Consider the following 27,667-nt stretch of genomic DNA (forward strand, 5'->3'; position numbering starts at 1 on the left):
TTATGATAACAGCCGAGCTTAACCTATATACAATCCGACAATAATTCACACGTCAGATGAAACCCAAAAACATGAAAGTACGACTAACACCACTGATCATCTGATCCTATCCGTCATAACCTAAACCCTTACACTCCTACCCACTTGCCAATTCTTCTTTCTCCAGCTGCCCATCGAGCCCGTCCTGGTCAAAGAGGGAGTCTCGACCGGAGGGAAACTCACCAACCTATCTGTAGATGACTGTTTGCCGAACTCGGATAAGCTCCTAATCGGTAAAGGCGGAATCGCCGTTGAAGAGGGTCTGTCGATAGGTGACGAAGGATTAGATTTGGACTTGAGACTCGTTCTAGAAGCTTGATAAGATTTCGATCGACTCAATCCGGGGATGGTATTGGGTGTAGATTGATAAGTGGTTATCGTTGGTTGGATGGAGCGGAATGATGGTGGTGGTGAGACACTTGGTCTGAGTACACGTTCGGAATGACCGGAAAGACAGATCACCCTTCCATCCCCGTCGAACTCTGATGCCAGCCTACCAGTCGACATGGATCGCACGACCAATGGCCTAGTCTTGGTTTTGGTCATCGGTCGACTGGTCAATCGAGGTGTAGTAGGACAAGTATTCTCGATGAATGGTACGGTGGGTGGGGAACAGAGCCAAATCCCTGAGCAGGATCTAGAATTTGGAGAAGTGGGTGTGATAGGTTCGCAGGTTGGAGTGATAAATGATAGATCATGATGCTGCGATTCGTCAACTTCCGAAAGAGCCGTCAAGTCATCGGCGAAAGAGGAGTTGCGAGACATTAGCGGTGTTCGACGAGTGTTGGCAGGCTGATTCTGTAAGGTCGAACTAGTGGGAATGGATGAGTTGTACACAGTATCTTCGTCGAGAGCAGTAAGTGTTGAGGAGGAGTACGAAGAACTGAGAGCGATTTTGGAGCTGTTTGAGATTTCCTTTTCGTGCGCTTGGTGGACCCCGTCCTGTTCGTCGGATTCACCTGTCCAGAAGTATTTGATGTGGGGGTTGCAATCGGCGCATGAGGGAGAAGGAGGAACGATAGGGGGGACGGTTGGCATTGTCGCGGAAGTCCTTTTGGCGATTGGTGGACTGGTCGAAGTGATGATAGGAGAAGCTGGTGTCGATTTTCTTGAAGTAACGATTTGAGAAGGGGGAGAGGAATTCGATAACCTCCTGGCTAGAGCTCTGAGTTTTATAGGTGGTGAAGGTAAAGGTAAGTTGATCAGGCCAGACAATGATAATCTTCTATTCAGTCCAGGTCTCTCTTTCTTCGTATTGGTACCTGAATTTTTCGGATCGACAGATGTTGTACCTGATTCAGATCTTGCCGTAAATATCATATCATTCCCCCTCTTCTCATGCCCATTCAGACTATGCAGATAAAATCGGCAGATCAGTTAAAGCGATCTACATACGGGATCGATAACGGTATTGCATAAAGGAACGAACTTACGATTCTTCAATCATTTCCTCTTCCGTACCGTTATTTGAATCAACCATAACGCAACTGTCTTCAAATGCGATCGACGATGTCTTCTCGTCGCAGTCTTTGATCATATATCGCGAGGAAGGGAGTGGGGTACAAGGGGAAATGGGCTGACCAGGGGAAGTAGGTGATATCAAGGGTAAAGCCATTGCGTATGGATTGCAAGAGGTAGGGTATCGACAACCAGGATTGATGTGGTGAGAATAACCTGCTGTCTTTTTCAGTGATGGGCTTGTCTGAGATGGAAACCTGTCTGGGGATTTCACGAAAGATGATGTAGTGATACGTCTTGACAGTTCCAGATATATTGTCTCAGATATACTAGATGATCGAGACCACTTTGATGCAGAAGCTAAGATAATTGTTTTTTGATTATTGGTTACTTTGATCGTCGTGGCGCAATAAGGTTAGGTTGAATTGTCCTTGTGTATCTTGGTGTCTACTATCGATCTGATTGAAGGTCCCGCATCAGAACGATGGTGGTGTGGAAGTCTTTGTCTGTTTTACGGACGGTGGGCGTGATATGTTTGGTGTTCTGATTGATGAAAAGAGGGTGGTTTGTTTTTCAAGACAAGTTTGATCGAGAGCAGCAGCAGGACAAGACAGGATTTATGTTGATCTTCAAAGATGATAGGGTTGATCGTGATGGAAGTGAGTGGGGTAGAAGGCGATTACAAAAAGATTTAGTTTGGTGTCAACAAGGTCAAAGCCCTGATGGGACACTGATGGTAGTCCTGATCTGATCAGCTCGTATCGTACCGTACCTATGGACTAAGGGCGTCACGGTCAAAGTTCTCAGGACTATCCTCACATTTCCACTCAAAATGTGTCATGATGATCGTGATAGTTTGTACAGGGCGCGTATCTTCGAGCTAAGCACAATTGATGATGCTGCTCAAAGGTAGATCCTTTGGAAAGAGCGGTCCTAGCTCGGTTCACGCCTACGTGATGCCCAGCCATCAGTTCCTGCTCTGATGCGTATGAGCTTCAGCGAGATATGGACGATATCGCGGCGATCAGTGATGGGACTCAAGCTACATAGTGTTGTTATATGCAAGTAGAGCTGTTTTAACTTTACAACAAAAAAAGATCTAATCATTGCAGATTCCAAAATTCTTCAGTCCTCTTGGTCAACGCTCTATGCTCGATGATCTACCGCTGAGATCTCCAAATCCCATCAAGCCACACTCACATCGTGACACGCAAGACACGCACAGACAACCTAGTTGTGTGCGAAACATCTACCGCATGGGACCTCAAACAGCGATGAGGACATGATACATGTGCCATATGATGAACGCAACAATATCAATGCATGGCAATGCACTGGAACGGCGTTGTACGACCGAATGCACGTACTGTACAGCAATCGGGTGAGCACAAAGCTCAAAGTACCAACATCATGGAGTCTCTACATCTGGCCCTACTGATACAGCGATACAGCCACCTGAGAGTTCGATGTTCTCCATGCTCATAGAGTGACTCTCTGTTCCCGTCAGCCCGTTTCGAAGTGCATACATATGGGCTTCCACTCGTAGGAACAGAACCTTGAAAAGAACGAGTATCGTACGGTATAAATGGACTTTTGATACAGTAAAACTTGCATCACAACGTATCTGTAGTATCGCCCTGGCAACTGATCTCCTCATTCGAAGTCCTCATTGTAGACCGGCAGATGATCTCTGAGAATGATCATGTGTGAGACGGCCGAAAAGATATCGGTTTCGATGATCAGGAAGTACTGTATCAGTTGTCAAGTTTCGAAAGATAAATACAGTAACCAAGCATCGATCCTACCGTGGTTCTTCGTTTCGTAAATTTCCGTTTCCATATCGATCATCCTCGTTTCCTCGTCTCCTGTACGACCAGCATTTGAACGCCGATGTCAGTGTTACTCGCTGAAGCATAACTGGATATATAGATAAAGGCGCAGTTGTCGTTATCTCTCTTTTCTTTTCTACAATATGTCTTGTCAACGCAACTCCTCTTGAATCTTTCTTTTTTTTTTCTTTCTGTCTGTCTGTTTGTTCGTTAGCTTTTTTCGACAGTTTTTTCTTCGATCTCTGTGAGATTACCCTCGTTTTATCGGTCCTGGTGACATTCTTTTCGATACTTGCATATACAGATAATCTTCAACGATACTCTTCGGTAAGCTCTCAACGTTTGATTGGTAGTCGAACTACAGCATCCCCCAACTCGACTTTACTTCGACAACCGGTTTGTCATCCGACTCCTGCTGTACCTGCCTTTTTCGAACCATACCTTTTGACCAAGGATCGACAACCGACATGAAGGGTTTCACTTTTACTTTCCTCGCTTCTTTATTGATCCTTAGTGATCCATCGATCGCTAGATCAGCAGTCCATGTGAGTAGATCTCAACATATATACCTATACCTATATGTCCAGCTGATGCTGAGCTCAACAGGAATATAATGCACCTGCGATCGAAGCTCGTCAAGTATCTACCTCCCTTGCAGCTGTCCCTACCGACTGTGCGAATGAGAAAACCGGCAGGAGCTTGATTGATGGACGTCAAAATGGTGGTGGTGGAAGGTTTGGAGGAGGAGGTCGTGGCGGTGGTGGTGGTGGTAGAAATGGGGGTGGAAATAGAGGAGGTAATGGTGGAGGGAACAATGGTGCCAATGGAGGTAACAACAACAACAACGATGCTGCTGCTGCCGCCGATGCCGCTGCTGTAGCAGATGCAGCTAATGCTGCCAACGGGGCCAACAACAACAACGATAACAACGGTGGTGATGATGCTGCTGCTGCGGATGCAGCTAACAACAACAACAACAATAATAACGGCGGAGGAAATCGTGCGAATAATAATGCGAATAACGGTGGCAACAACGGAGATAATTCCGCTGCCCAAGCTGATCAAGGTAAAGATAACGCTGCTGCACCCGTCGCTGCTAATGAGAATGGTGCACCTGGACCTGCTGTTCCCGTTTTAACCTTTAATGGTGGTACTAGTGAGTTGATCTTTTTGCCAATACATCTTGAGATTAGTAATCAGCTGACATATATCCTGCTGTCAAAGGACTCAACGCGGCCGTGATCCAAGATACCGAGGCGAATCCCAATGCTACTGCTAATCAAGCTGCCAGTGCTACTTCGAACAATAACTTCCTCGATGTAGGTCATCTTTCCATATCGTTGATCTGATGAATCGTTGTATTTCAAGCTGATTTGCATACCATTTGGCATGTCAGTTTTGTGTTGGTCAGACTATCACCAATGGTTTACAAAACAAAGCTGGAAGTTGCAAGTGAGTTAGAAATCGTAATTTGTCACTCACATTCCGCTTTATAATATGAATGATATGCTGATCAGCTCAATTTACATAGTCCGGTTCCCATCGGTCAAATCCCTTCGACTCAAAATTTGATATCCACGACGTTTGTTTCTCCCGTGAGTTAATGATCTGCCACACATCGTCAAGTGAAGAGAGGTTAATAGATAATCAATTGATGATTGATCGGTTCAGAGGAATATGGAGAACATCCAAGCTGGTCAAACGTTTACTATCGGATTACAAACCACTGGTATGACTATGGGTGAGTACGCCTTATGACTACATATATGCCATGTTGAAGAAGGAGATACTGATAGATCGCACTGATAGGATCATTCGTAAATGCTCAAAAGAACTATTACGCTGCTCCTCAGCAGATCGACGGGTCAGGGTAAGTCTTTTCATTTCTGTTTGTTTTGTGATTTTCTTGAGTATCACGATACCGATATATGCCAATTCACACTCACCGCTTTGTTGGGATTCCAGCCAAATTGTAGGACACGCTCATGTCGTCTTACAACCTATGAAAGCCATCGACGATACTTCTGTACTTGATCCTAATACGTTCACGTTCTTCAAAGGCATGGATCTCGGTGATGGTATGTTTCCCTTTTTCTTTCTGTATAATGCCTGGTCAGCACGAATACGTGATAGCTGATATGCGCGTTTAGTCAATGGTCTCTCGACTATAGATGTTCAAGGTGGCGTACCTGCCGGAGCGTACAGATTATGTACTATCATGTCAGCTTCGAACCACCAGAGTGTCATATTGCCCATCGCTCAAAGGGGTGCAGAGAATACTTGTAGCTACTTCACTGCGGCGTAGTCAGGTTGTTAATCTATGTATTGAGCACCCAGCAAAGTAGTCGAGTAGATAGATAGTCGATCATACGAGTTTGCTAGATACCAGTTGAGAGTGAAGATTATGCAAAATATGTCTTTTATTCCATGTCGTAAACTCATGAATATTGCATGTTCTGTACGCGTCCTTACTGGGGGTTCTGATCACACGCGTACAAGGTGCTCACTCACTCGCTGAGGAAACCGCCACTAACAAACAGAGGGAGAGAGCCCTTTCTTCTCTTGCACAAAGACAGATATCCTCAAAGGCATCAATCTATCTAACATATAGTGGTATCGTGGCCATTGCCTATTCTCATTCTTGTCATACCCTCCAACACGACATAATTCGAAGACGAAAGTAGAACCAAAAGTCGAGGTATAGGAGTGATAACATTGGAATTCAAGGAACAAACAATAGGATCTTAAGGGTTTTTCGATTCTCAAACACGTCTTGACTAGCACATCATTACTGCCGCGAGGACCGTGCGCCTAGTCGACTATCACTATCACTGGTAGTTTCACTTTTTCCAGATAGATCCAAGTAATTTCAATTAGATACAATATCTCTGAGAACAGATACATAATTAGAGATAGACATCATCATCAAAATAGATACACAGTATACGAACCGACACGATCACTACCACGACGAGAATGACCGACAAAACGATATAAACAGTGCACCCTGACTCTGACAATATCCCAATCCAAACAAACCCGACCTCTTCCTCCTCACGACAGTATAATTCACTTTTCTTTCTTAAGACAACTTAAAGACATAACACGAACAACTCCCGATAACCCAACCACGCATCTATACAGTCTTTAGTAGGATTTGACACCCATGGCATCGCGTTTCGGTCAACCTTCCTATTCCACCTCTCCCCCACGTACGACGGCCTCGTCGATAGGGTACTCGCAATATGGTCAGTCGGCATTTGGTGGAGCTCCAAGTAGACAACCGTCCACTTCATCTTCGGGTTACCAGCCTCAGGCCAGAGTGGGTAATGGAACTACATCGAGGAGTATGACGGGTGGTAGTGCCAGTGGTGGATTGAGACCACCAGGAGGCGGAGGAGGAGGCGGTAGTAGTGATAGGAAAGCAGAAAGTAGGGAGATAGCGAGAGTACATTGGAAAGCTTTAAAAGAGTTTCTGGCCACTTGGATAGAGAAAGGTATGTCACATCACGTTGTCACGTCTGGCTAAACCCTATGTGCTGATATATGCTTTTCATGCAGAATCTCCTACTTCACGGGCATCTGCGAGAGAAAAACTCACTCGTCTGACAAAATTGCAATTCCAGGAATTATCAACGGATGTATATGATGAGTTGATGAGACGAATAGCGGTTGATAATGGAGAACCGGAAGGGAATGGCGAGTTTCCCCCTCATCCCTCAACTTGATCCCATATCATGGACATTGGAGCTGATGATGGACTTCCTGACCGCAGTACCGTTCCTCCCAGTCAGAGAAGATTTCCATCCCAAACGTAATCAAGCTAGACAGAAGCTCGCCACCTTACCCAAGAACAGATTCAAGGATTTAGCGAGTGATGTGTTTTATGAATTGAAAAGGAGATATCCAGAATTTGAGGAAGATGTGAGTCAACACAAACCTTCACCCTCTTTCCACCTGCCCGTGCATTGTACTAAGTGTTTGTGCAGGAACGTCGATATGATGAACCTCCTCCTGCACCTGGACCCACCCGACCACCTTTCTCACACCAGCACTCTTCCTCCCAATCCCTTCGAGATCGTACCAACCCCACTCCTCCACCTGGCGCGCTCAATGCTCGACTCGTATCATCTGGTTCTCAACATCAGCGACAGGGGTCTCGAGGGATGTCGCAGGGTAGTCATCGCTCGAGACCAACCAGAGATCAAGATACGGAGATACTGGATGAAGGACGATCAAGAGGACCACAGGCGAATCCTATGGGAACGACTAGTGATGTGGTTGTACCTAACAAATCGAGATTGAGAGAAGAGGAGATCGAGGTGCCCTATGCTAGAGACAGTCAGATGACGGATCAGCGTAGAAGTAGGACATCCTCTAGACCTGCTAGCAGAAGTAGCGCAGGGAGGGAGAGTAGGACATCTTTCAATGATGATAATAACGATAGAGAAAGGGAAAGAGAGAAAACACCTAGACAAGAAAACGAACTAATGTCGCCTGCCTCTGCCGACGATAGAGTCTACTATGATAGACTGTCGTTCTCATCGAATGTGACGAATAAATCGAAATTGGTAGCTGCGCAGAACGGATGGGATGAAGAAAGAGAACAGAAATTAAGAGCGGAATATGAATTTAGAATTGCTGGATTGGATAGAAAAGTGGTCAATGCTGAGAGGGAGAGAGATGAGGCGAGGAGAGCGGAAACCTCGGAAAGAGAAAGGAGATTAGAATGGGAAGAGGAAGTAAGAGGTCTAAAAGAGGTGAGCTAACTGGATCTCATCTGTCATTTTGCCAACCTGCTGACAACGCTCAAAGCGAGCTGCCACTCACGCTTCGTCGTTACGGTCGTTGCAACATGAGTTAGATCTTGCTAAAGATGCGGTAGAAGCTGCGAAACAACGAGCGGACCAGGCTTCTCGTACGGCCGAAGAGGAAATAGCACAATGGCGAGATAGGTATGACTCACTTGAGGATGAATATAGGAGATTGGAAGATGAGAAAGCGAATATGGAAGGCAATACGGGAGGTCCAGAGGTAAGTTTGCTGAACAATGTCATCGCTCTCTGGAATTAGCAGAGCTAATTTTGATGTTCTAGTCTCGTCAGGCTGTCGTGGAGCTCAAGATGGAGCTGCATACCCTTGTCGACGAACTCAATGCGCTCTCGATGAAGAATGACGAACTTATGTCAGAAAGAGAACAAGACGCAATGGGGGTTCATGAGATGGAAGCTAAGGTTGCGGAGTACAAGAGGAAATATGATGCTGTCAGGATTGAACTGCGTAATCTGAAAGGTGAGTCGATGGCCCTCTCAATTTTGGCATGTACAGGTACATTTGCTGATTTAAGTTTCTCTTCTAGCAACATCGACCATGTTTGTGTCCAAACCCCTTACCGATGATCATCTTCCTGCGTCCGCCGATGGCAACATCGCAGATACCAGTGTTTCGGCCTTCCAGACCGCTATTGATGGTTTATTGCAAGCTGCAAGATCATCACAACCGTCTGGTGTCCTCCCAGCTATGAAAGCTATAGTGGAAGCTATAACAGAGATAGGAGAGGATGTGAAAGCGTTTGAAGCTCACCCCAACCTGGATGTCGATGTCTCTCGATTGGAATCACTGAAATACGAATCGACAAACCGACTTAACGCTCTGATGCAGGCGGCTCGAAATCATGCTATGGCATCTGGGCTCTCGCCTGTTTCTTTGTTGGACGCTGCGGCTGGACATCTTAGTACCAACGTTGTGGAAATCATCAAATTACTAAAAATACGGCGATCAGGCCAGAATAGAGAGATGAGCCGAAGGAGAAGCTCGATGAGTATCAAAGATATGGTGAATCGTGATCAGAGAGAAAAGGAATTAAAAGCTGTCAACGGGAGTTGGGACAGGGAGTATGGCAGTCAAGATAGGTTGTCCGAACAGGCTAGATCGAGTCCTGTACAGAACCCACCAGTGATGGTCCGACGGCCATCCAGCGACCAAGCATCGCTGAGAACGGGTACGCCCACTGACCAAAGATTGAACGGAAATCACCCTGCGCCTTCGTCGCTTTCAGCTGGAACTGATCGTCCCGCAGCACTGAGAATCAACAGTTTCCAGTCGACTTCGTCGATGGCCCGATCCGATTCTTTTGACCTGGAGAGGAAATCTTCCATGATGTCTGATAGGAATGGGAATCCCGCTGGACAAGGACATGGTCAAAGAACATTGGTGGAAGCTAGGTCAGGGTCGGGTTTCGGTATGAATCCGAAGACTGGTGGTGGAAGGGAGAGTATGAATTCGCAACAGACTCAGAGCAGTGGGGGACAGCAGGGTGGATTTGCAAGGGAACAAAGTGTGGAAGAGATCAATGAGGTTGAGGAACCGCAGCAGTACCATGATGATGGAGTCGATGATGCGAGGGAATGGGAGGATTTGAAGGTGAGTTTCATAGTCTATCACATATGCGTTGCTTGATATGAGGCTGATTTGCCAATTTGACTCTTTTAGCCATACCTCAACACTCAATCATCAGCACTGGTCAATGCCATTCAAAACCTGCTTGCGGCTATCCGAACCAACTCGTCCCCTTCAGCACTCAACGAACACCTATCGGAAGTCATCGCAATCGCCTCGTCCATTGTAGCTGTATCTACCAACGCCTTGCCAAATTCACTCAGAGGAGAGGGTGATTCTCTCTTGAAAGATTTGGTCAGCAATACGAATAAACTTTCGGAAGCTCAGGAATCCGCTAGTGCCACGAGTACGACTGGTAATGGAGGAGCTGGTGGGTTTGAGAAGACGGTGAGACAACAGATCGCAAGTGCCAGTTTTGGGGTGGCAAAGAGTTTGAAAGCTTTGATGAAACTTGGTGGAGCGGAGTAAACGTGATTGATGGATTCAGTAGTAGAGGATATATCATGGGACTGTGAAAATATTGAAAGGGGATAATTGATCTCGACGTTTTGATTTTGCGTTTTTTTCTATATTGATTACTTGTTCGACGTTTATGACATGCTGCTGTTTGCCTTGTGTTTCGCTTTTAACTTATGATTTTATGCTTATGCAACATTAGGTGGATACGAGATAAGCCTGTTGCAGCATCCTCACTGGAGCAGCTCGATATGGGATCCCAAGGTTGCTACATATGCTTTTGCGTTACAGAAGAGCCACCAAGTGAAGGTTGGATGTGTGATTTTTGCCACCGTAGAGAAAAGTATGATGTCATCGGAGTTTTCCAATTGACTCTGACTTTCTCACAACCACCTACTATCCGCACATACCCACACCCACATCCACTTCATTCAATTCAATCACATCCTCTCGTTTTCATCAGAAACTTCCTACTGACTCATCACATATGCGATCATATAAGGCAGAACATCAACATCCAACCTCACTACCGTTCGCTCAAAGAGCCCAAATACACAACACAATGTCAACATCCTCACTACTCCATACGGCCCTTCAAAACCTACATGTTTCCCAGCAAATACACCAACAATCCCACACACCCAAGCCACCTTCTTCTCCCGGGTCGACGCATCATGAATTAGATTCATCGAGGGGTGGATCACCCGTCCCTTTCTCGGATGGAGAGACGGATGACGAGGAGCTTGTGGAAGTTGGTAAAGGGACTAGACCGTCGACGCCTACGACGGGTAAAGGGTTGCAGTTGGGTCAGAGATTGCCTAGTTCCCTTGGTGGGAAAAATACGAGAGATCCTGTGAGTTTTGCTTGCGCGTTGTATGAGGTTCCGAAATGGCGAAAGCGTATACATGAGAGTAGAGTGATATTTAGATATTGCTCGAGTCGGTATGACCTCACACACAAGGAAGGAAGAGCGTGTGTATTGGCAGATTTACTGATATTACCATTACTAGCTACGAACACTCCCTACTCACATCACAGTCAGGATATTCATACAGCTCGATGTGAGAGCTTTGGCGAGGTGCGATAGGGTATGCAAAAGATGGCACAAGTCGTCTACTTTGAATTACGGTAAGTCCCAATATGCCTTGTGCGAATCTGACTGCTGTGGATACTTCACTCCCGACCGTTCAGACAGACAGACCTGATACATTGTATACATTGCTGACATGAACTCTCGCTTTACAGTATGGTTCCTCCAGAACCGTGCGCTGGTATTGCCCAAACTCCTCTTACCGGATTCACCAGGAGGTAAAACTCGAAAAATCGATAATGAGATTGAATTCTTCGATCCGTACGATAAAACACCTCGATTATCTTCGTTACCTAAACCACCTATCCCAACGTCTTCTCAACCTGTATGGACCAAGATTGAATCTAAGAAAGATTGGAGAAACACATTCAAAGTGACTTTCAAACGGACTGATCCAACGGCCGAACCTGAGATCGATCATAGACGAGTGGATATCGCGAGTCTGCATACATCTGGATACACCACGCCTACAGGTGGACATGCCTATAAAGGATTGGGAAGTGGGAATGCCTCGAAATGGCAGAATGACGATTCGGATGGTGGGACGCTCAGTAGCTCGGAGAGGAAAGCCCAAGCGAGAGAGGGTTATAAGGCTTTGGGAGGAAGGAAATCAAAGACCAAGAGAAAGATGGGTGGGGAGTTGGGTGGGAAAGATAAAGGTGGAGCGAATGATGATGGAAGGTTCGAAGCGCCTTGGTAAAAACAAAAAACAGGTTGATATATATGAATCACCTCATCAAAGATCACAATCATCTCATATATGCTCGTATATAGCATCGATCTGTTCTACATAGCAAAACGTCAATGTTTGTATATCCCATTCCATCTGATCTAATTTATGAGCTATCATGCATCCATATGATACAATCGATACATCACGGTGATTAGTATACAAACGACACGAGTCAAGGGATAAGGGATTAGGAAATGGCTAATCAGGTCCTTCCGCTGCTGTTGGGCAATCGTAATCAGGGAACTAACACCCATCTGGGACGCGGGTTGGTCCGGAACATTAACATTACATCCTGTTACATACGACGCGTCTCATGAGAAAGGGAATGTAGAGTAGTTGTGGGTTGACGCGATCACTAGCCAAAATTGACTTTCAACATTACATTAGTCCATCACTCGGGCCTTCGTATCAACTTTACTTGTCAACTTACATACGCCCATATCCATAACTAAAAAAGGAGAAGATCATACATACTCTCTCATCACTCTTCACATAACTTGATCTTCTCCTCTCTTTCTTCATTCATCCCTTTCCATATCTGGTCATTCGACCAACCCACCCCACCAACATGGCCATAGCGTCACCCTCCGCCAGTCCTGCTCGAGCAAGTCTCAGGAGGTCAGCTTCACAGAAGAAGATTGTCGATATGACACTGGACAGCGACGATGAAGATGAGTCTCAATCAGTCAAATCCAAGCAAGTCAATGGAACAAAGAGGAAGAGGGTGAGTCGGAAAACGTCATGGTGTCCTTCTCACCGCTTACTAAACAAGTTCCGCTTGATAGATTGAGCTATCAGTCACTCCCTCAGAGACAGCCGAAGCATCGGCATCAGCATCGGATAACGACAATGACGAATCAGACGACGAAGAATACGAAGTTGAATATATAGTAGATTCACGATACATCAAATTCCGTGGGAAGCGGACATTGGAATACCTTATACATTGGACAGGATACTCTGTGAAAGATAGATCGTGGACTGTAGCATCACAGTTTGAGAATGATGATCCACCCGTGCTCCAATTCTATAAAAAGAAGCCCAATAAACCTGGTGCAGAAGCTGTTTTAGGGAAACCAAGTTCGTCAGCGAAGACGGAAAAAGGTATGTCTTCGAATCGCCTTCGCCAGTCGTGAAGCGCATCTTCGCTGACTGATATTGACCGCTTCGCAGCCTCTTCGTCAACGAAGCTGGAAGCTTCGCCAAGTCTTCGAGAAAATGAGAGGAATAAACAAAAAACCCAATCTCAGGAAAAAGAAAATGAAAAAGAGAAAGAGAAAGAGAAAGAGAGATCCAAACCGAATCCTGCATTAGGGATAAAAGGGTTTTTCAAAGTACTTGATCCCAAACTTACTTCCCCTTCTATTTCCACACCAAAGGATAGAAGCAGAAACAAGGATAAAGAGAATATCATACCCACGCCTGAACCCACCTCATCAGACGTCGACATGGATACTCCCTCCAAAACCAAACCTAGAAGTAGACCAAGTAAAGGGGTAGTAACGAAAAGGGTGATTCAAAAGAAAGATACGAAAGAACCTCCTGCCAAAAGACGAAAGGCCGCCCCACCTACGCCGACTCCTGCCGACGACGATGATGAGCCGCAGTCCTCCAGTGATGAAGACGAGGGAAGCGATTTCGTCATGGGCGAGGAGGCTGGCGATAAGGAGGATGATGGTGCTAGCGATGATGACGATGGGGATTTCGAATCTGATGCTGAGAGCGAGGCGCCCGAGGAGGAGCAGGAGGAGGATGAGCCTGAGGAGGAAGGTAAGTACTGCCGCTTATTTGAATCACACTATGCTCATATACATTTGGTCTCGTGCTGTAGATGTTAAGAAATCCACTTCAACTGCGAGAAAAGTCGGAGGGTGGGGCGTGAAATTCAACGCTCCCAAAAAAGCACCTGTGAACCTGTGAGTGATGCTCCCCTCCTTACTGATACCTCCGTGAATACAGTACATACCGATGGGAGCCTGCGACTGACAATATAATCGTTCTATACCGTGCAGTAAGGGATATAAGACCGGTGTAAAATCTTTGGGTCAGAAATTAGATATCAGGAATGCTATCAAAAACATGAGTGAAGATTTACCACCCATGAATGACATTGAAGTCATGTTCGATCATTTGGTGTCTAGAGTGAGTCGTTTCACGATGCAATTTAGTAGATGCTGTGACTGCAACTAACGATGATTGATAGATGCCTGACATCGTGCAATTGGTGAAGAGACTGAATGGAAGGAAACTGAGAGTAGCTACCATGTGCTCGTGAGTATGCTAGTGATCAATATGATAACATACACCTGCTGATCATTATCCATTAGTGGTACCGAATCTCCTCTGCTCGCACTCAATATGATCGCCAAAGCTATCAAAGCCCAACACGACTTGACCTTGTCTTTCGACCACGTCTTCTCATGTGAAATCGAGCCTTTCAAGCAAGCCTATATCGAACGGAATTTCGCTCCTCCAGTATTGTTCAGAGATGTTACTGAGTTGGGAAAGAAGAAGGCACATACAGCTTACGGGTCACTAGTGGAAGTACCTGGCAATGTCGATGTGAGTAAAGCTATGCGGAACTCGTGGCATACACCAGCTGACGTGTCACAATATATAGATCCTCATTGCTGGTACATCATGTGTCGACTACTCCAATCTGAACAACGTGCAACAAGATATCGATGCAAATGGTGAATCAGGACGAACTTTCCGAGGAATGCTTCAATGGGTCAAGAAACACCAACCACCTGTGGTCATCTTAGAGAATGTGTGTAATGCACCGTGGGACAAGGTGGTAGCTTATTTCGCTCAGATCGATTACGATGCGCAGTATACACGGTAAGCCAGCTGAAATTTTCATTTATTCGCATCGGACAAAGAAGCTGACGGGCGATCTACAGACTCGACACTAAAGAGTTCTATATCCCTCACACTCGTACCCGAGTATACCTCTTCGCAACCCCTTGCAAAAAGAACGACAGTTCTCACCTAGCCGAGAAGTGGGCCACGACCGTCAAAGATCTGCGTAGACCTTGGTCATCTCCCTTCGAAGCTTTCCTACTCCACACGGACGATCCTAACATCCACCGAGCCAGACTTGATCTAGCTTCAGCTAAGGAGCAAAAGGACGGTACTCAACGAAAGGCGACTGATTGGGGTCGATGTGAATCCCGTCATCATCGAGCTCGTCAGGATGAAGCTCTCGGTATCTTACGTCCTCTGACTTCATGGCAAGAAGCTGGTGTATGTAAAGGTTTAGATTGGACCTGGAACGACTGGTTACTTGCCCAAACGGAAAGAGTGTTAGACTTGCTGGAAATCTCGACGCTCCGAATGGCCAAGGAAGGTACCGATTCTGGATTCAAAGCCTGTATTTGGAATGTCAGTCAGAACGTCGATCGTCAGGCCGGTTCATCGAAGACCGCTCTTGCCTCCTGTCTGACACCCAATATGATTCCCTGGGTCACGACTCGAGGAGGACCTGTGACAGGAAGAGAGGCTCTCGCACTTCAAGGTATTCCCGTAAGAGAATTACTCCTCACAAGTGAAAATGAAGATCAACTCGCCGATCTTGCTGGAAATGCCATGACTACCACTGTCGTCGGTGCATCGATACTTGCTGCTCTCAAAGTCGCCGTAGACAAGGTTACTGCTGGTCAGAACGCTATTGCAGATGCAGCAAAGATCGAAGAGGAAGCTGCTCTCAACGATGATCTCGTGTCCAAACGAATTGTTGGAGAGGATCAACTTGAAAAACATGATTTGGACTTGGCAAAAGTTGCCAAAGCCGATCTCATGGAGATACTGGATTTAGCGGAAAGAAGTTCAAGACATTGTCAATGTGAAGGTCAATCCGGAACTGCCTCACCCATCGAAGAATGTACGGCTTGTGGATATAGGGCTTGTAAAGCTTGTGGCGGAAGACCGGATCATCACTACGCTCCATGCCAGAATATCAGAGTGGAACCTACCGAGTTCGAAAAGCGATTCAAGGAATTATTACCCATGCGAGTCAAGATAGCTGGTCTATCCGAATCATCCCTATCAACTGTCAGGGAGAAAGCAAAGAAACTTGGTAAAGGTACAGTAGAGGAAAAAGATTGGAAACTTTGGACGAAAGCTGTGATCGAAGGTATCGAAGATGCTGAATTTAGGTTTAGATACCTGAAGAGACAATACATCTGGACAGCTGTATACGAGGCTCCCAACGCTACCTTGGATTTATTCTTACAAGGTCAAACCCCCGAATGGAGACTTACGATCAAAGCTCCCGCCACTGAACCGAACAACAGTAGACTCAGAGCACTTCTCCTTCACCCGGTAGCAAGACTACGATTCGATATCAAAGGTCAAGATGTTCTATGCGGACCTTGGGAACTCTGCGTACCATCTCAGCAATCTTTCCAGATCGAAGTGAACGGTAAGGGAGAGCTCGTGCCTACATGGCAAGCGTCTTTAGGTCTTCAAGCTGGTTTGGAAAAGACTCGAAGATGGTCTCAAGTTGAGTTCGTACTGCCCGAAGAAGCCGAAGCTGCTCTTGATCGCAAATTATCCGGGACTTATACACTCTTGCCTAAATGTGGTCAAGCGATGTCGTCACTACACAAGAAAGATTCTGATCCCGCCGATAAAGGATTAGCCCCCCTCTACTTCTTCCTCGATCCCACGCGATGTGGAGAATCAGAAGATGATCCATACGTGTTCTCAACGTCGACTGAGAGATTGGATTTCGGTACCGAACGAGCGGTCATAGCTGTATTGGAACCTAAATGGCGGGAAAACTCTAAGCCTCAACAGAAGGTCAGATTGGACGTTAGAGGTGGATGGGTTGTCTGTGACGAAGCTCACTTGACCGCTGTAGGAGGAAGCGACATTGCAGTAGTGCAAGATCAACAGTCTGCCGATCACATCAAGCGAGACACGGCCACCTTTGCGATCCCACCTTCAGCCACCTCAGTCTCAGTCAACCTTGCCAACGACGGTTGTACCCATGCTTCTGCCCTTTTGTCATGCAGAGTGCCACTGGATCCTGCCCATTCAGAGAGTATGTGGAGACCTAACACTTGGGGTGAGATCGATCTGCTCCATCAAGGTAATGCGACGTTCTCAAACCTCGCTTGGATCACGGAGAGATTGCCTCCCTTGGACGAGTTGAGTAAATGGACTGCTTTGGCTGATGTCGACGTGAGTTTCTGGCTTCGCTGGCTTTTCTTACCTGCAAAGTCGCTGACAATGGGTGGTTCTGATTAGGCCGCTGGTACCGCTTGTGAACGGTGTGCGCCCCGACCACCCAAGATCCACTGGATGAAGAAAGCTGGAAAACTCAATAAGAACGGTGGTAAGACCAAAGCGACCATCATTGCTTTTGAGGACAAGCTTGAAGCTGGTCGATACGAACATGTGAGTATAGGCTCGTGGCATATTTGACAAGGCGCTGATGGACTTGCATGATGTATAGGCTCTCAAAAACAGACCAGCTCCGTTCGTCGTGCAACTTCGACTAGACAAGGATATCGGCTCTTTCCGGGTTGGTCTGAACATCGTGTCGCTCGCTCATCGAGCTCTCTCGCGACTCCCCGTCAACGAAAAGAAAGGTCAGATCAAACTTTCTTGGAGATTGACTCCAGGTCAAGTGGCCGATGTACCTGAACCACCTCGAGTATTCATCTTGCCCAGTAACAAGCGAGATCCCGAACACGAGCAACCCAAGGGATTCAAGCTTCCCTTACGTGTAGAGCAACTTCGATCCTTATGGTGGATGAAAGAGCAAGAAGCAGCTACTGATAAAACCCATACTTTTGTCGAAGAAGAAATCTCAGAAGCTGCTCTGCCCTCTTTGGGATGGAGAGCTGAAGGTAAAGCGGAACGACCGGTGATGATTCGTGGAGGTGTTATTGCCGATCAAGTTGGTTATGGAAAGACCATTATTTCCCTCGCTCTGATCGCTGAAAGTAGGCATATCCCTGCACCTGAACCTGCTCCAGCTGGGCTTATCGATCTCAAAGCCACCTTGATTGTCGTTCCCGGACATTTGAGTAAACAGTGGCCAAGTGAGATCACTCGATTCACAGGTAAAATGTTCAACATCATCGTCATTCAAAATATGAAGGATCTACAGCAGAAGTCGATATCGGAATTATCAAAAGCCGATATCATTGTCATGGCTTCCGAGATATTCGAGGCCGATGTGTATTGGGAAAGGTTCGAATACCTGTCTTCACAGCCTGAAGAATGGTTGAACGATAAACAAGGTGGTCGATTCTTCTCTGATCGATTAGAAACCGCCATGGAATCGTTGAAAGAACAAGTGGCGATCTTATCTGAAAAAGGATCGGAAACTCTACAAAGCAAGATGAAAGAGAGACAGAAAAAGCTGAAGGAGGAATCGGAAAAGAAGAAAGAAGCTCACAAGACTTCTGAATTTGGTAAGAGGATGAAAGGGAAAGCCTATAGAGATAAATACGATGACGTGTCTAGTTCGAAGAAGAAGACGAATAAGTCGGTGGAGGATATTGAGAAGTGGGAAGCATCGGAAGATGAACTTAGTGTAAGTGTTTACTTTCACTTTGGCCAAGGAACCTGCTGATATGTGAGGTCTGATCAGGAGGACGAGGATGAACTCGCGGCTATTCCTGTACCTACCTTCAGGAATGCAAAAGGAACCGAATCGTTTTCAAGTTCTAGTGTACAGGATAATTACAAGAGATTATCATGTCCTGTAATGCATATGTTCCGGTGAGTCAGCTCACGTGTATTAGTTGTACCATATTAGCTGACCTATCGAGTGACAGATTCCGACGAGTCATTGCCGATGAATTCACCTATCTAGACAAGAAATCCCTGGCTGCTCTTCTGCGATTATCTTCTTGCTATAAATGGGTCTTATCTGGTACTCCGCCGGTCAGCGATTTCCCTGCCATCCGAAGGTGAGCGACATCTTATGGAACTGGAAAATACTGCAAGCTGACCCGATCATATAGTATCGCTGCATTTATGGGTATTCACCTCGGTGTTCCAGACGATGCTGAGGGAAACGCACAAGCTCAAAAAGCCAGAGCGAAAGAACAAACTCAAGCTGAAAAGTTCCACGCTTTCAGAGAAGTCCATTCACAAGCCTGGCACAAACGACGAGACGATCTGGCACAGGAGTTCTTGAACATCTTCGTCAGGCAGAACATCGCAGAGATAGATGATATTCCTACTGTCGAACATATTCACCACGTCAAACTTCCTGCTTCTGAAGGTGCTGTATATTTGGAATTGGAGCACCATCTTCAGGCTTTGGAGATGCAAGCGTAAGTTCAGCTGTCATGTCATCGTCTCTGCAGCTGACAATGCTTATCACAGACGAAAAGAGACCAAATTCAAGAATGTCACTCAGGGAGATCGAAATGCCCGACTTGAAGAAGCTCTCATCGATTCGAAGACAGCCGAAGAAGCTCTCCTTAAGCGATGTTGTCATTTCACACTCGATTTGACCGACAAGAAAAGGGATGCGAAATCCGCTCAAGAAGCTTGTGAACATATAACCGGAGCAAGAAGCCAACAGTTGATAGGATGTGAAGAAGACCTCTATGGATCGATCAACGAGGCTGTCGCTTTACATTGCTGGATCAGGAAGAAGGGTAGTTTCGGAAAGAGCGATCCTGAGAAACAACATTTCCAGGAATGGGTAGATGATTCCAGTAACACCAAGAAACATCAAGGTGATTCGGAAGCTGCCGAAAGGCTAATCAAGGTCCTGGCTGAATGCGGGATCAAGAATGGGTTAATACCATCCGAACCTGTCAATGGGAAACCAGCCAAGATTGAAAAGGGAGGAAAAGTCGAAGATGTCAAATGGCAATTACGTGAACATAGTCACCTCTTACGAAAATTATCAAAAGAGTTGGTAGCTCGAGTAAGATCTCTAAGATTCTTCGAGGTCGTCAGGAAACTTCAACGGAATGGACCTGAAGCGAAAGCAGTATTGGAAGCTTCAGAATGCGGGCATAAACCATCTACCCACCCAGATAAAGAAATGGCGGTATTATCGTGTTGTGGACACGTTTCATGTCTGGAATGTATGACTAGATCAGCAGATCAACAACGATGTGTGAAAGGAGAAGATTGTCATTCCGCCGTTAGACATACGAATATCGTTAAAGTGAAATCATTAGGTATAGAAGGAGAGTTGTCATCAGGTAGATTCGGAGCGAAATTACAAAAATTAGTTGATCTCATACACTCTATACCTAAAGATCAGAGGGTATTGGTATTCCTGCAATGGGAAGATTTAGCTGGGAAAGTATCCGAGGCCTTATCTTCCGGAAAGATATCTCATGTGACGTTGAGTGGGTCAGTCAAAGCTCGAGCGAACACTTTGGATAGATTCCAACAGTCTGATCCGGAAGATTCATCAGAAGATAGAGTATTACTCCTCAAGGTCAATGATGCTTCTGCGGCAGGATCGAATTTGACAGTAGCGAATCATGTGATATTCCTTGGACCGCTGTTCACCAATTCCTTATTGAATTATCGAGCTGTCGAAACTCAAGCTATAGGAAGAATCAGACGATATGGTCAAAATAAGAAAGTACACATTCACCGATTGTTGGCGTTGGATACGATTGATATGACCATCTTCGAATCAAGAAGGAACGAGTTGATGGCTAAACCTGATTACGAACAGGTACCGATAGAAGAATATAAAGGGAAAAATTAGTTCCAAAAAAGAACAAAGAAAGATTATCAAATGTTGATGATGGGGATGATGATGTGGAAGTTGAAATTAAAATTAGTCCGAAGAAAGCTAAGATGATGAAGAAATTGAATTTGGAAAGTAGTCAGGATGAACCTATTGAGATTGATTAATTAATGATGATGACACGAATGATATAATTTTTCTTGTACAAATTGGTATACATTAATACGTAGTTGTGTCTTTTAAGTTATTTTGGGATTTGTTCTTGATGCATTGCTATATTGATGAATTGATATGGATTTTGATGCTCGAGTATCACTTAATTTCTATTGTAGACCTCTGGAATACAATCGAGTTGCATATACATATATACGTACTATACAACTATACATTCATGATTTATGCATGAATGTCTCCTCGTGATATGTCCTGTACATCCTACAATCGTTTCATGTTTCATTATATTATCATAACCATCAACGAGATTACTTCTTCTTACTTATACCATTAGAGTCGAAATCATCACTGCGATTCAGAGCGATATCATCAGCGGAGAATGACTTGGAATCATGGGTAGGATGAGACGAAAATTTACCCATAATCAAATCGAATTTCCTCATTTTTCCGTATATTTCGTACTGTACAAGTTAGATAGAGCTTTAGCGACAGCACAAGTCTTTCTTTGGAAGTATACTGCCCGTGAACTTGTACTTGTACTTGTACTTGTACAGTGAATGTCAGATATGACTCACTAGCGAAAAATGCGATCCTAGCTTCATCATTGATTATCATAGCTGGAAACTCGAAAAGATTAGTTTAGAAGGAAGTTAGAACTATGCAAATTCAACTTACTCTTAGCGGTCACATTCTTAGATTGACCTTTACCACTGTTTATAAACCTCGTTATATTCCCGTAAGAGCCTGCATCGATATCTGAATCGCCATTCAAGCTGAATATATATTGTCGGCCGATTTGGTCCTGCGTTTGTGTATGCATGATTGGGTTCATCAGTAGGATGATGAGAAGAGGGAGAGATCGACTTGACCTACGTTGATTTGACTTGATAAATTGTCAGCGATAATCATTACCGTCAATTCATAGACAATGTGTATATATAGATATATACATATATGCATATACCTTGATGATCGAAAGAAAAATACTCACTCTCGTCTGCCTCCTTCAGCTTTCGATATGACCTCGCCGATATATTCTATATTCGTATTCAGTCGAAGATCAGGCTTGTTAAGAGTGCATGTGCAGGCACATGTCATATAAGGGCTCAACTCACCACCTATTACACGTCCTTTCGAGATAGGCTCATCCGCAATAACACCATATCCTGAAACTTCACTGATACCCACTCGCAATTTCTGATCAAGTCCATCAATTCCATCAAGCAATCAAATTAGCTAAAATTTGTATTCTCCTCTTTATCAAAAGAAGAAAAGCAAAACGACATACCGGGAAAATCCCTTTTTGTAGGTTCACATTCCCACAGTAAGTTTTCCTTTCGATCTCGGTCATAGATACGGATTGGATATCATCCTTTCCCTTCCCATCTCCATGATGTTGTTGCAAATATGATCTAGCGGCCGATATCTCATCCCTATAGTAGTCCAAATCGATCAGCTATGATGCACAATATCCTGTGGCTGGTGTGCTGATCACTCACTCTGACCCACATGGACCACACAATTCTGGATCACACTCCCTACCACTCCTTGCACAGGGACACGTATCGATCGTAGTACAAGCCCCTTTGGTCGACTTGTTTCCATTGCTGGGAACTGTCTTGTGACAATTGCATCCCTTGTTACGTCTCTTGCAATCAAAAGAGCACTGATGATCATCAATGCAAAATCAGTCAGAGCAAGACCAGTCGGAAATCCAAAAAAAAGATTTAACTCCATTGCTCACCCCGCAATTTCTACCGCACATCCATCCTGCTGTGAAACATGGACAAAGTTCCGAGACACATGGTCCAGGATGATTGCATTCTTGAAGAGCCGGAGCTTGATTGACACTGACAAAGCCTGTAATGCGAAGGTAGAGAGACGTTAAGATCTTGGTCATTCAGTACAATCTGTCCGAAACGAAAATGATCATGTGTCATTATCGCACTTCACTTACGTGGTGGTTGATGTCTCGTATTTGAGATTGTCGATATTCGAGTGGTGACTGGATCTTGGTCAAATTCGCTCGATAATGGAGTAGGTAAAATTGAATCAAGAGCTGCCAGAGCCATGATCTGGATAGCCACCTAGATCATTTGATTCTGATGTCAATAACTACAAACAATGGTGAATGGGTTATGGGTCTTGGAATGGCTAACCTCTTTGCAAGTATATCCATTACTTCTCAAACTCAACATACACAGATCCCCACTCGTGATCTCACAATCGCTAGACATGATCTCAATTATCGGTTCGGTTTCTATCTCGGGCCATATCTGACACTTGGAAGCTTGTTCGCGCAGCTCTGATAGACTGCATAGACTGTAACATTGATCCGAGCATGGTTTGTGGTCTTGTTCAATCTCTGGTAATATCGCTCTTTTCCTGGGGATGTATTTGAGATGTAGAGGATGTTGATTCGAACTGATCGAATGGATCGTCAGATGATTATCTTCTAAACTGCCTACAGATACCACCACGTATAGATTAGCTCAGCCTACATTCTGATGTATGTCGCTTGTCGCTGATGAATGTAGCTCACTATGTCTCAAACAGCCATATATTGTGCAACCTTGTCTTGAACAAAGCAAATCGCCCATATCGTCCATGTCTATCCCATCTTGATTTTCTACTTTCACCTTTAACGGTTCGTTCCATTTCCTCTTTCTCGGATTCATCGAATTGGACGAATAAGAAGAAGGCGCGGAAGGATCGAGAGGGAAAGGAGGTAAATCTCTTGATAGGTCGAGATTCTCAATTCGGGTGACTTCCAATGGTAAGATCCTAGTTTGATCGATTTGCTCCGATGTAATGAGGTTCTTGGATCTCGTCCGTATACGAGAGAGAGCCTCGACTTGGATTATATCGACTGGATGTAGCGTGTTAAAAAGTCAGCTTTTGTATATTTTCTTGAACATTGGATTGAAAGGTGGAAATAGAAGGATGTATATATGATGCTACATTGTAATTGAACGAGCATGTATTGGACCATACTATACCATAGGTCTTTGGTATATGGGAGTGAACGTCTATGAATATAGAAAGAGGATATTATCGTGTGACAGCACTCACCCTCTGGATCCCTCCAAGCACCAACCCACGCCATCCTCCTCCCAAACTGATCAAACCATTTCTCCTCATTGAAATCCTGATCATCACGAAAGACAGGGATGAACGGCATCGCACCTTCATCTTCTACGTATATGTTTTGATGGCCGTAAGAGCAAAAGTAATATGGCGGAATAGTCTCGACTTTATATCTGTCGTGTCCATCTTCATCTTCATCTTGATTCGTAACTTTTCTTATTCTGGTCGTAGGGGCCTGTATCAATTCCTTCAAACTCGTTTCGGCACTACCTCTTTGCATAGTGTACGTGTAACTTCCTTGAACCGGTTCGACATGTTTCGATATGATAGTTATCTTGGAAGCATTAGGATTAGTATTTGCTATGCTTTTACCGCTCTTTGATGATTTACCATTGTTGTTTTTCGAAAAATGAGTTTTACTTGTTGACGGCGATGATGGCCTCGTGAATATCATTGAGGTCGAGGTTGTGGTGTAATTCGAGTTCAACGTCGATTTCTGGGATCCCAGGAATCTTTCCTTTTCTCTTTTCCTTTTTCCTTTCTCCTTTCCATCTCCATCTTCATCATCAAAACCCATCCTATCTTTCTCTGTTATCCTCCTCAATTCCTCACCAAGCTCACGATGCCTCCTTGCCAACCCATCTTCCACCTTTTCAGCGTCTCTCATCATCTCACCATTGATGATCGGAAGTGTCGCAGGTGGTTTCCAAGCATAGTAATCTCTCCAAGCCTGGTCGAATGTGGTTCTAACCAAGCGTCGGATATCCCTCCCTCGAAGTTGAGCTTCCACTGAGACTGCAGGCGGGATTGAGATTGAGATTGGCGCTGGTGTTGAAGGTGGGGAATGATTGAATGACATGGTGGATCTGCGTGACCTGCCGGTCAGGAGCTGATCATCGTCCGAATGGACTGGAACGTATGGAAACGCAGATGAATGTAAATACGAGTAAAATAGTTTGAGTTGATTGTTGGTTTATTTCATTTTGGTTTTTGATTTTACCGCAACTAACGCGTCTCACCACAAACACTCATGTCCATCCATTTTCATGTTCTCAACTGGATGTGAGGAATTTATGAATCTGATTCATGAATGCATTGGTTGTTGTTATTGATACTGTAAGAGATACATACACACAGACAGACTAGTATATTAAGATATATATGTATATATGAATTCGTCATCAAGCATAAGGCATAAGCAGGAAGAGTGCGGGTAGATTGATTGAAATTAGATTAAATTGTACAACAAGACCTGATCAATTGGATCCGTAAATCCATGGATCCGTAAGATATGTGTGTGATACGTATGAGTATATGGTATGTTGATGAACGTATTCTTCGATTTGATGAGTCTAATTTCTAGACATGATAGGACCACCATTAGGAGTAGTCAAAGGGGTAATAACTCTTTTCACACCTGTTCTAAACCTAATTGGACCGTCTTCCACCACGCCTCCAACGTACTTTTCAATCTGATCTTCATCATCATCCTGAACGTTCATTCCAAAAGTAGGATCGAAATCTTCTCTTCTATAACCCCATTTACCGGGTAACCAAAAATCATCATGGCCGATTACCGCAGGACCATTTCCCATTCTTCTCTGTCTCAATGTCAATCTTTCCAATTGCTTCTCTTTGGCTTCTCTCCTCATTGAAATGGAAGGTGAGAACAGCGGTCCAGCTGAGGGTGGTAAAGGAGAATGTTTCGATTTGGTCGAATGGGATGGATTGACTGCAAGAGGGTATAAGGATAAAACTCCAGATTTGTCCATCCAATCTTGGATAGGTGCTAATTCAGGTTCGACATCTTGCGTATTGAGTGTCAACCTAGATTGAGCTCTCAATAATCCCGAAGCTGATAACAATCCGTTGGATGCGTTGGATTCATTGGACCCATTGGAATGTCCATCTTCATCGTAAGGAGTGACCAAGTTGGAATGATGACCGTCCGATTCGGTACAGGTACTATTCCTCCTTGAATGTTGGGTCGATTTCGGTTGAGATGAAGAGACTTCGATTGCAGCCTCGTTATTGTTGGGTGTTGAACAACACAGATCGCATACTCGTTCTTTTACGATACGGCGGTTCCCCGTAGCATCTAATGAGACGAGCGAACCTCTCTGGGAAGAATGGGTCGAACAGAACAGTTGGCCACACATCCTACAGTGATGTCTACGTGGACCGAGGAAGAAGTATGTGGGTTGAGCAAAGTTGGCGGTGCATAGTGGATAAGTGCACAGGGCAGAATCGGCGTCAGGCTAGATGAAGGCGAGAGCCATGATCAGTAACTATTCTACTATTTCCAGTTGTGTAGTCAACGTCAAGGGAAAGAGGCGATGCGATGACTCACTTGCCACTTTGATCTATCCATCACTTCACCCATAACACCCGTCTGAGCGGTAGCCAGCAGCTCAGTACAGATCTGTCTGTTGTCCGAGCAATCTGAATCGGAGAGCGGCGAGGATACGGTAGGGACGGCATAATCGATAGAGGGAGAAGCAACAGGTTCCATATTGAGGTAATTCAGTCCGCTAGATGAGGAAGCTACAGGTTGAAGTCGATTGGATTGACATTGAGAGGATGAAGAGGTTTGGGAGTGTGCAGAGGTCGAAAGACGATTGGCATCTTGGGATGCTGCGATAAACGGAAGAAGAAGAGAGTCAACAAGATGGTCCTAATCGCCGTAGCCATTGGCGTTCACTAGCTTAGTTGCTATTACGGCACCTGGTACTCACAGAGATCACTTGCGCTACCTTTTGATCTACAGAGCTGTTGTTGAGTCTGCTCGTGCTGTTCCAACCATTGCGCCTGCGCTTGGTGTTGTGCTACCTGGCTCGAAGTGGGAAGTTGGGGAAGAAGCGATTCGGGTCTGTTAAGTTGGAGTAAAGATGAATGCGAGGATGAGTGAGATGACATGTTGGATTAAAGGGAGGTGAGTGTTTGTTTGTTTGTGTTGATTTTTTGATGTATATGAAGTGGAGATGAAAGGGAGTGATGGGTGGATGTAAAGGTGTTTATAAGTTAGTTGGTATTGATGGATGGATGTCGTCTCCACAGGATACAGGATGAGGATGGGACTAGCGTAGTAGTAGCAGAGCAGGTCGTCAGATCATTCCTATGGTGATGGAATGGTAATTATCGTTTATTTGGTTGGATACTTTTAGCAACATATCCGATCCATAAATAATCAGCACACGGACCTTTGACCCCTCACAGCTAACCTAGCAAGTTACTCTAAACCCTAGATCAGATAAACCCCCTTTGGATCCTTTTTCCCCTTTCCCTCTCCATGCACCCTTTCCACTTTCCGACACTTGACACTTGACACTTGACTAACGAGGTCAGTCAGGTATCCAACTGCCGAAACGTTAAAGCATTAAACGATTAAACGATTCAACCGGGTCCGTGCTGCTGCCTGAATTTGATTATCCGATCTGACCTCAGGAAAAGGAACCAAAAGGGTAGTCTGTATCCTGAAAGTGGAAAGTGGAAAGTGCTGTGCCTGCTTGCTCAGCATTCCACTGCTGCTCTGTCAACTGGGTTTCTCGGTTATGCTGTCTAAACAAACCACGAGGCTCAAAGGGATCTATCTCATCCTTTTACGGGTATCTGAGTGAAAGGGGTAGTTATAGGCACCGACCGCACCAAAAACATCAAAATACCCAACTCCGTTCTGTTTTCTCGTGTCTCAGCCCCAAGAAGCACAAGCGCTA

At 45.1% G+C, this 27,667-nt stretch overlaps 7 protein-coding genes across 7 annotated transcripts; 4 read left to right on the forward strand and 3 right to left on the reverse strand.

The window, feature by feature from the left end:
* Nucleotides 1–120: 120 nt before the first annotated feature.
* On the reverse strand, nt 121–1,654 carry I203_106136 (uncharacterized protein; the record flags this gene model as incomplete). Its single annotated transcript, XM_019147902.1, has 2 exons — nt 121–1,390; nt 1,473–1,654. The coding sequence occupies 2 exons, from the start codon at nt 1,652–1,654 to the stop codon at nt 121–123; spliced, it is 1,452 nt and encodes a 483-aa protein (XP_019002820.1).
* A 2,139-nt stretch (nt 1,655–3,793) lies between these two features.
* On the forward strand, nt 3,794–5,631 carry I203_106137 (uncharacterized protein; the record flags this gene model as incomplete). The annotated part of the gene is made up of 9 exons (XM_019147903.1): nt 3,794–3,871; nt 3,933–4,482; nt 4,551–4,645; nt 4,723–4,778; nt 4,858–4,921; nt 4,998–5,067; nt 5,136–5,196; nt 5,292–5,404; nt 5,477–5,631. The coding sequence occupies 9 exons, from the start codon at nt 3,794–3,796 to the stop codon at nt 5,629–5,631; spliced, it is 1,242 nt and encodes a 413-aa protein (XP_019002821.1).
* Nucleotides 5,632–6,492: 861 nt separating this feature from the next.
* I203_106138 (uncharacterized protein) lies at nt 6,493–10,193 on the forward strand (the record flags this gene model as incomplete). The annotated part of the gene is made up of 8 exons (XM_065517907.1): nt 6,493–6,823; nt 6,888–7,025; nt 7,102–7,250; nt 7,316–8,086; nt 8,142–8,360; nt 8,423–8,618; nt 8,686–9,749; nt 9,819–10,193. The coding sequence occupies 8 exons, from the start codon at nt 6,493–6,495 to the stop codon at nt 10,191–10,193; spliced, it is 3,243 nt and encodes a 1,080-aa protein (XP_065373211.1).
* A 550-nt stretch (nt 10,194–10,743) lies between these two features.
* On the forward strand, nt 10,744–11,971 carry I203_106139 (uncharacterized protein; the record flags this gene model as incomplete). Its single annotated transcript, XM_019147905.1, has 3 exons — nt 10,744–11,034; nt 11,192–11,309; nt 11,427–11,971. 3 exons carry the CDS (start codon nt 10,744–10,746, stop codon nt 11,969–11,971), a joined length of 954 nt encoding a protein of 317 aa, XP_019002823.1.
* Nucleotides 11,972–12,572: 601 nt separating this feature from the next.
* Nucleotides 12,573–20,711, forward strand: I203_106140 (uncharacterized protein; the record flags this gene model as incomplete). The annotated part of the gene is made up of 15 exons (XM_065517908.1): nt 12,573–12,728; nt 12,790–13,108; nt 13,178–13,774; nt 13,836–13,920; nt 14,017–14,146; nt 14,208–14,275; nt 14,332–14,566; nt 14,625–14,845; nt 14,908–17,191; nt 17,258–17,407; nt 17,466–18,554; nt 18,612–18,742; nt 18,799–18,933; nt 18,988–19,302; nt 19,355–20,711. The coding sequence occupies 15 exons, from the start codon at nt 12,573–12,575 to the stop codon at nt 20,709–20,711; spliced, it is 7,272 nt and encodes a 2,423-aa protein (XP_065373212.1).
* A 464-nt stretch (nt 20,712–21,175) lies between these two features.
* I203_106141 (uncharacterized protein) lies at nt 21,176–24,813 on the reverse strand (the record flags this gene model as incomplete). The annotated part of the gene is made up of 13 exons (XM_019147907.1): nt 21,176–21,215; nt 21,286–21,328; nt 21,443–21,484; nt 21,543–21,640; nt 21,859–21,904; nt 21,983–22,064; nt 22,156–22,300; nt 22,367–22,533; nt 22,612–22,727; nt 22,825–22,954; nt 23,027–23,331; nt 23,410–23,736; nt 23,940–24,813. 13 exons carry the CDS (start codon nt 24,811–24,813, stop codon nt 21,176–21,178), a joined length of 2,415 nt encoding a protein of 804 aa, XP_019002825.1.
* A 493-nt stretch (nt 24,814–25,306) lies between these two features.
* I203_106142 (uncharacterized protein) lies at nt 25,307–26,870 on the reverse strand (the record flags this gene model as incomplete). The annotated part of the gene is made up of 3 exons (XM_019147908.1): nt 25,307–26,212; nt 26,305–26,588; nt 26,690–26,870. 3 exons carry the CDS (start codon nt 26,868–26,870, stop codon nt 25,307–25,309), a joined length of 1,371 nt encoding a protein of 456 aa, XP_019002826.1.
* Nucleotides 26,871–27,667: the final 797 nt, after the last annotated feature.

Source organism: Kwoniella mangroviensis (genome assembly GCF_000507465.2).
Source record: "Kwoniella mangroviensis CBS 8507 chromosome 1 map unlocalized Ctg02, whole genome shotgun sequence".
NCBI classification, from domain to species: domain Eukaryota; kingdom Fungi; phylum Basidiomycota; class Tremellomycetes; order Tremellales; family Cryptococcaceae; genus Kwoniella; species Kwoniella mangrovensis.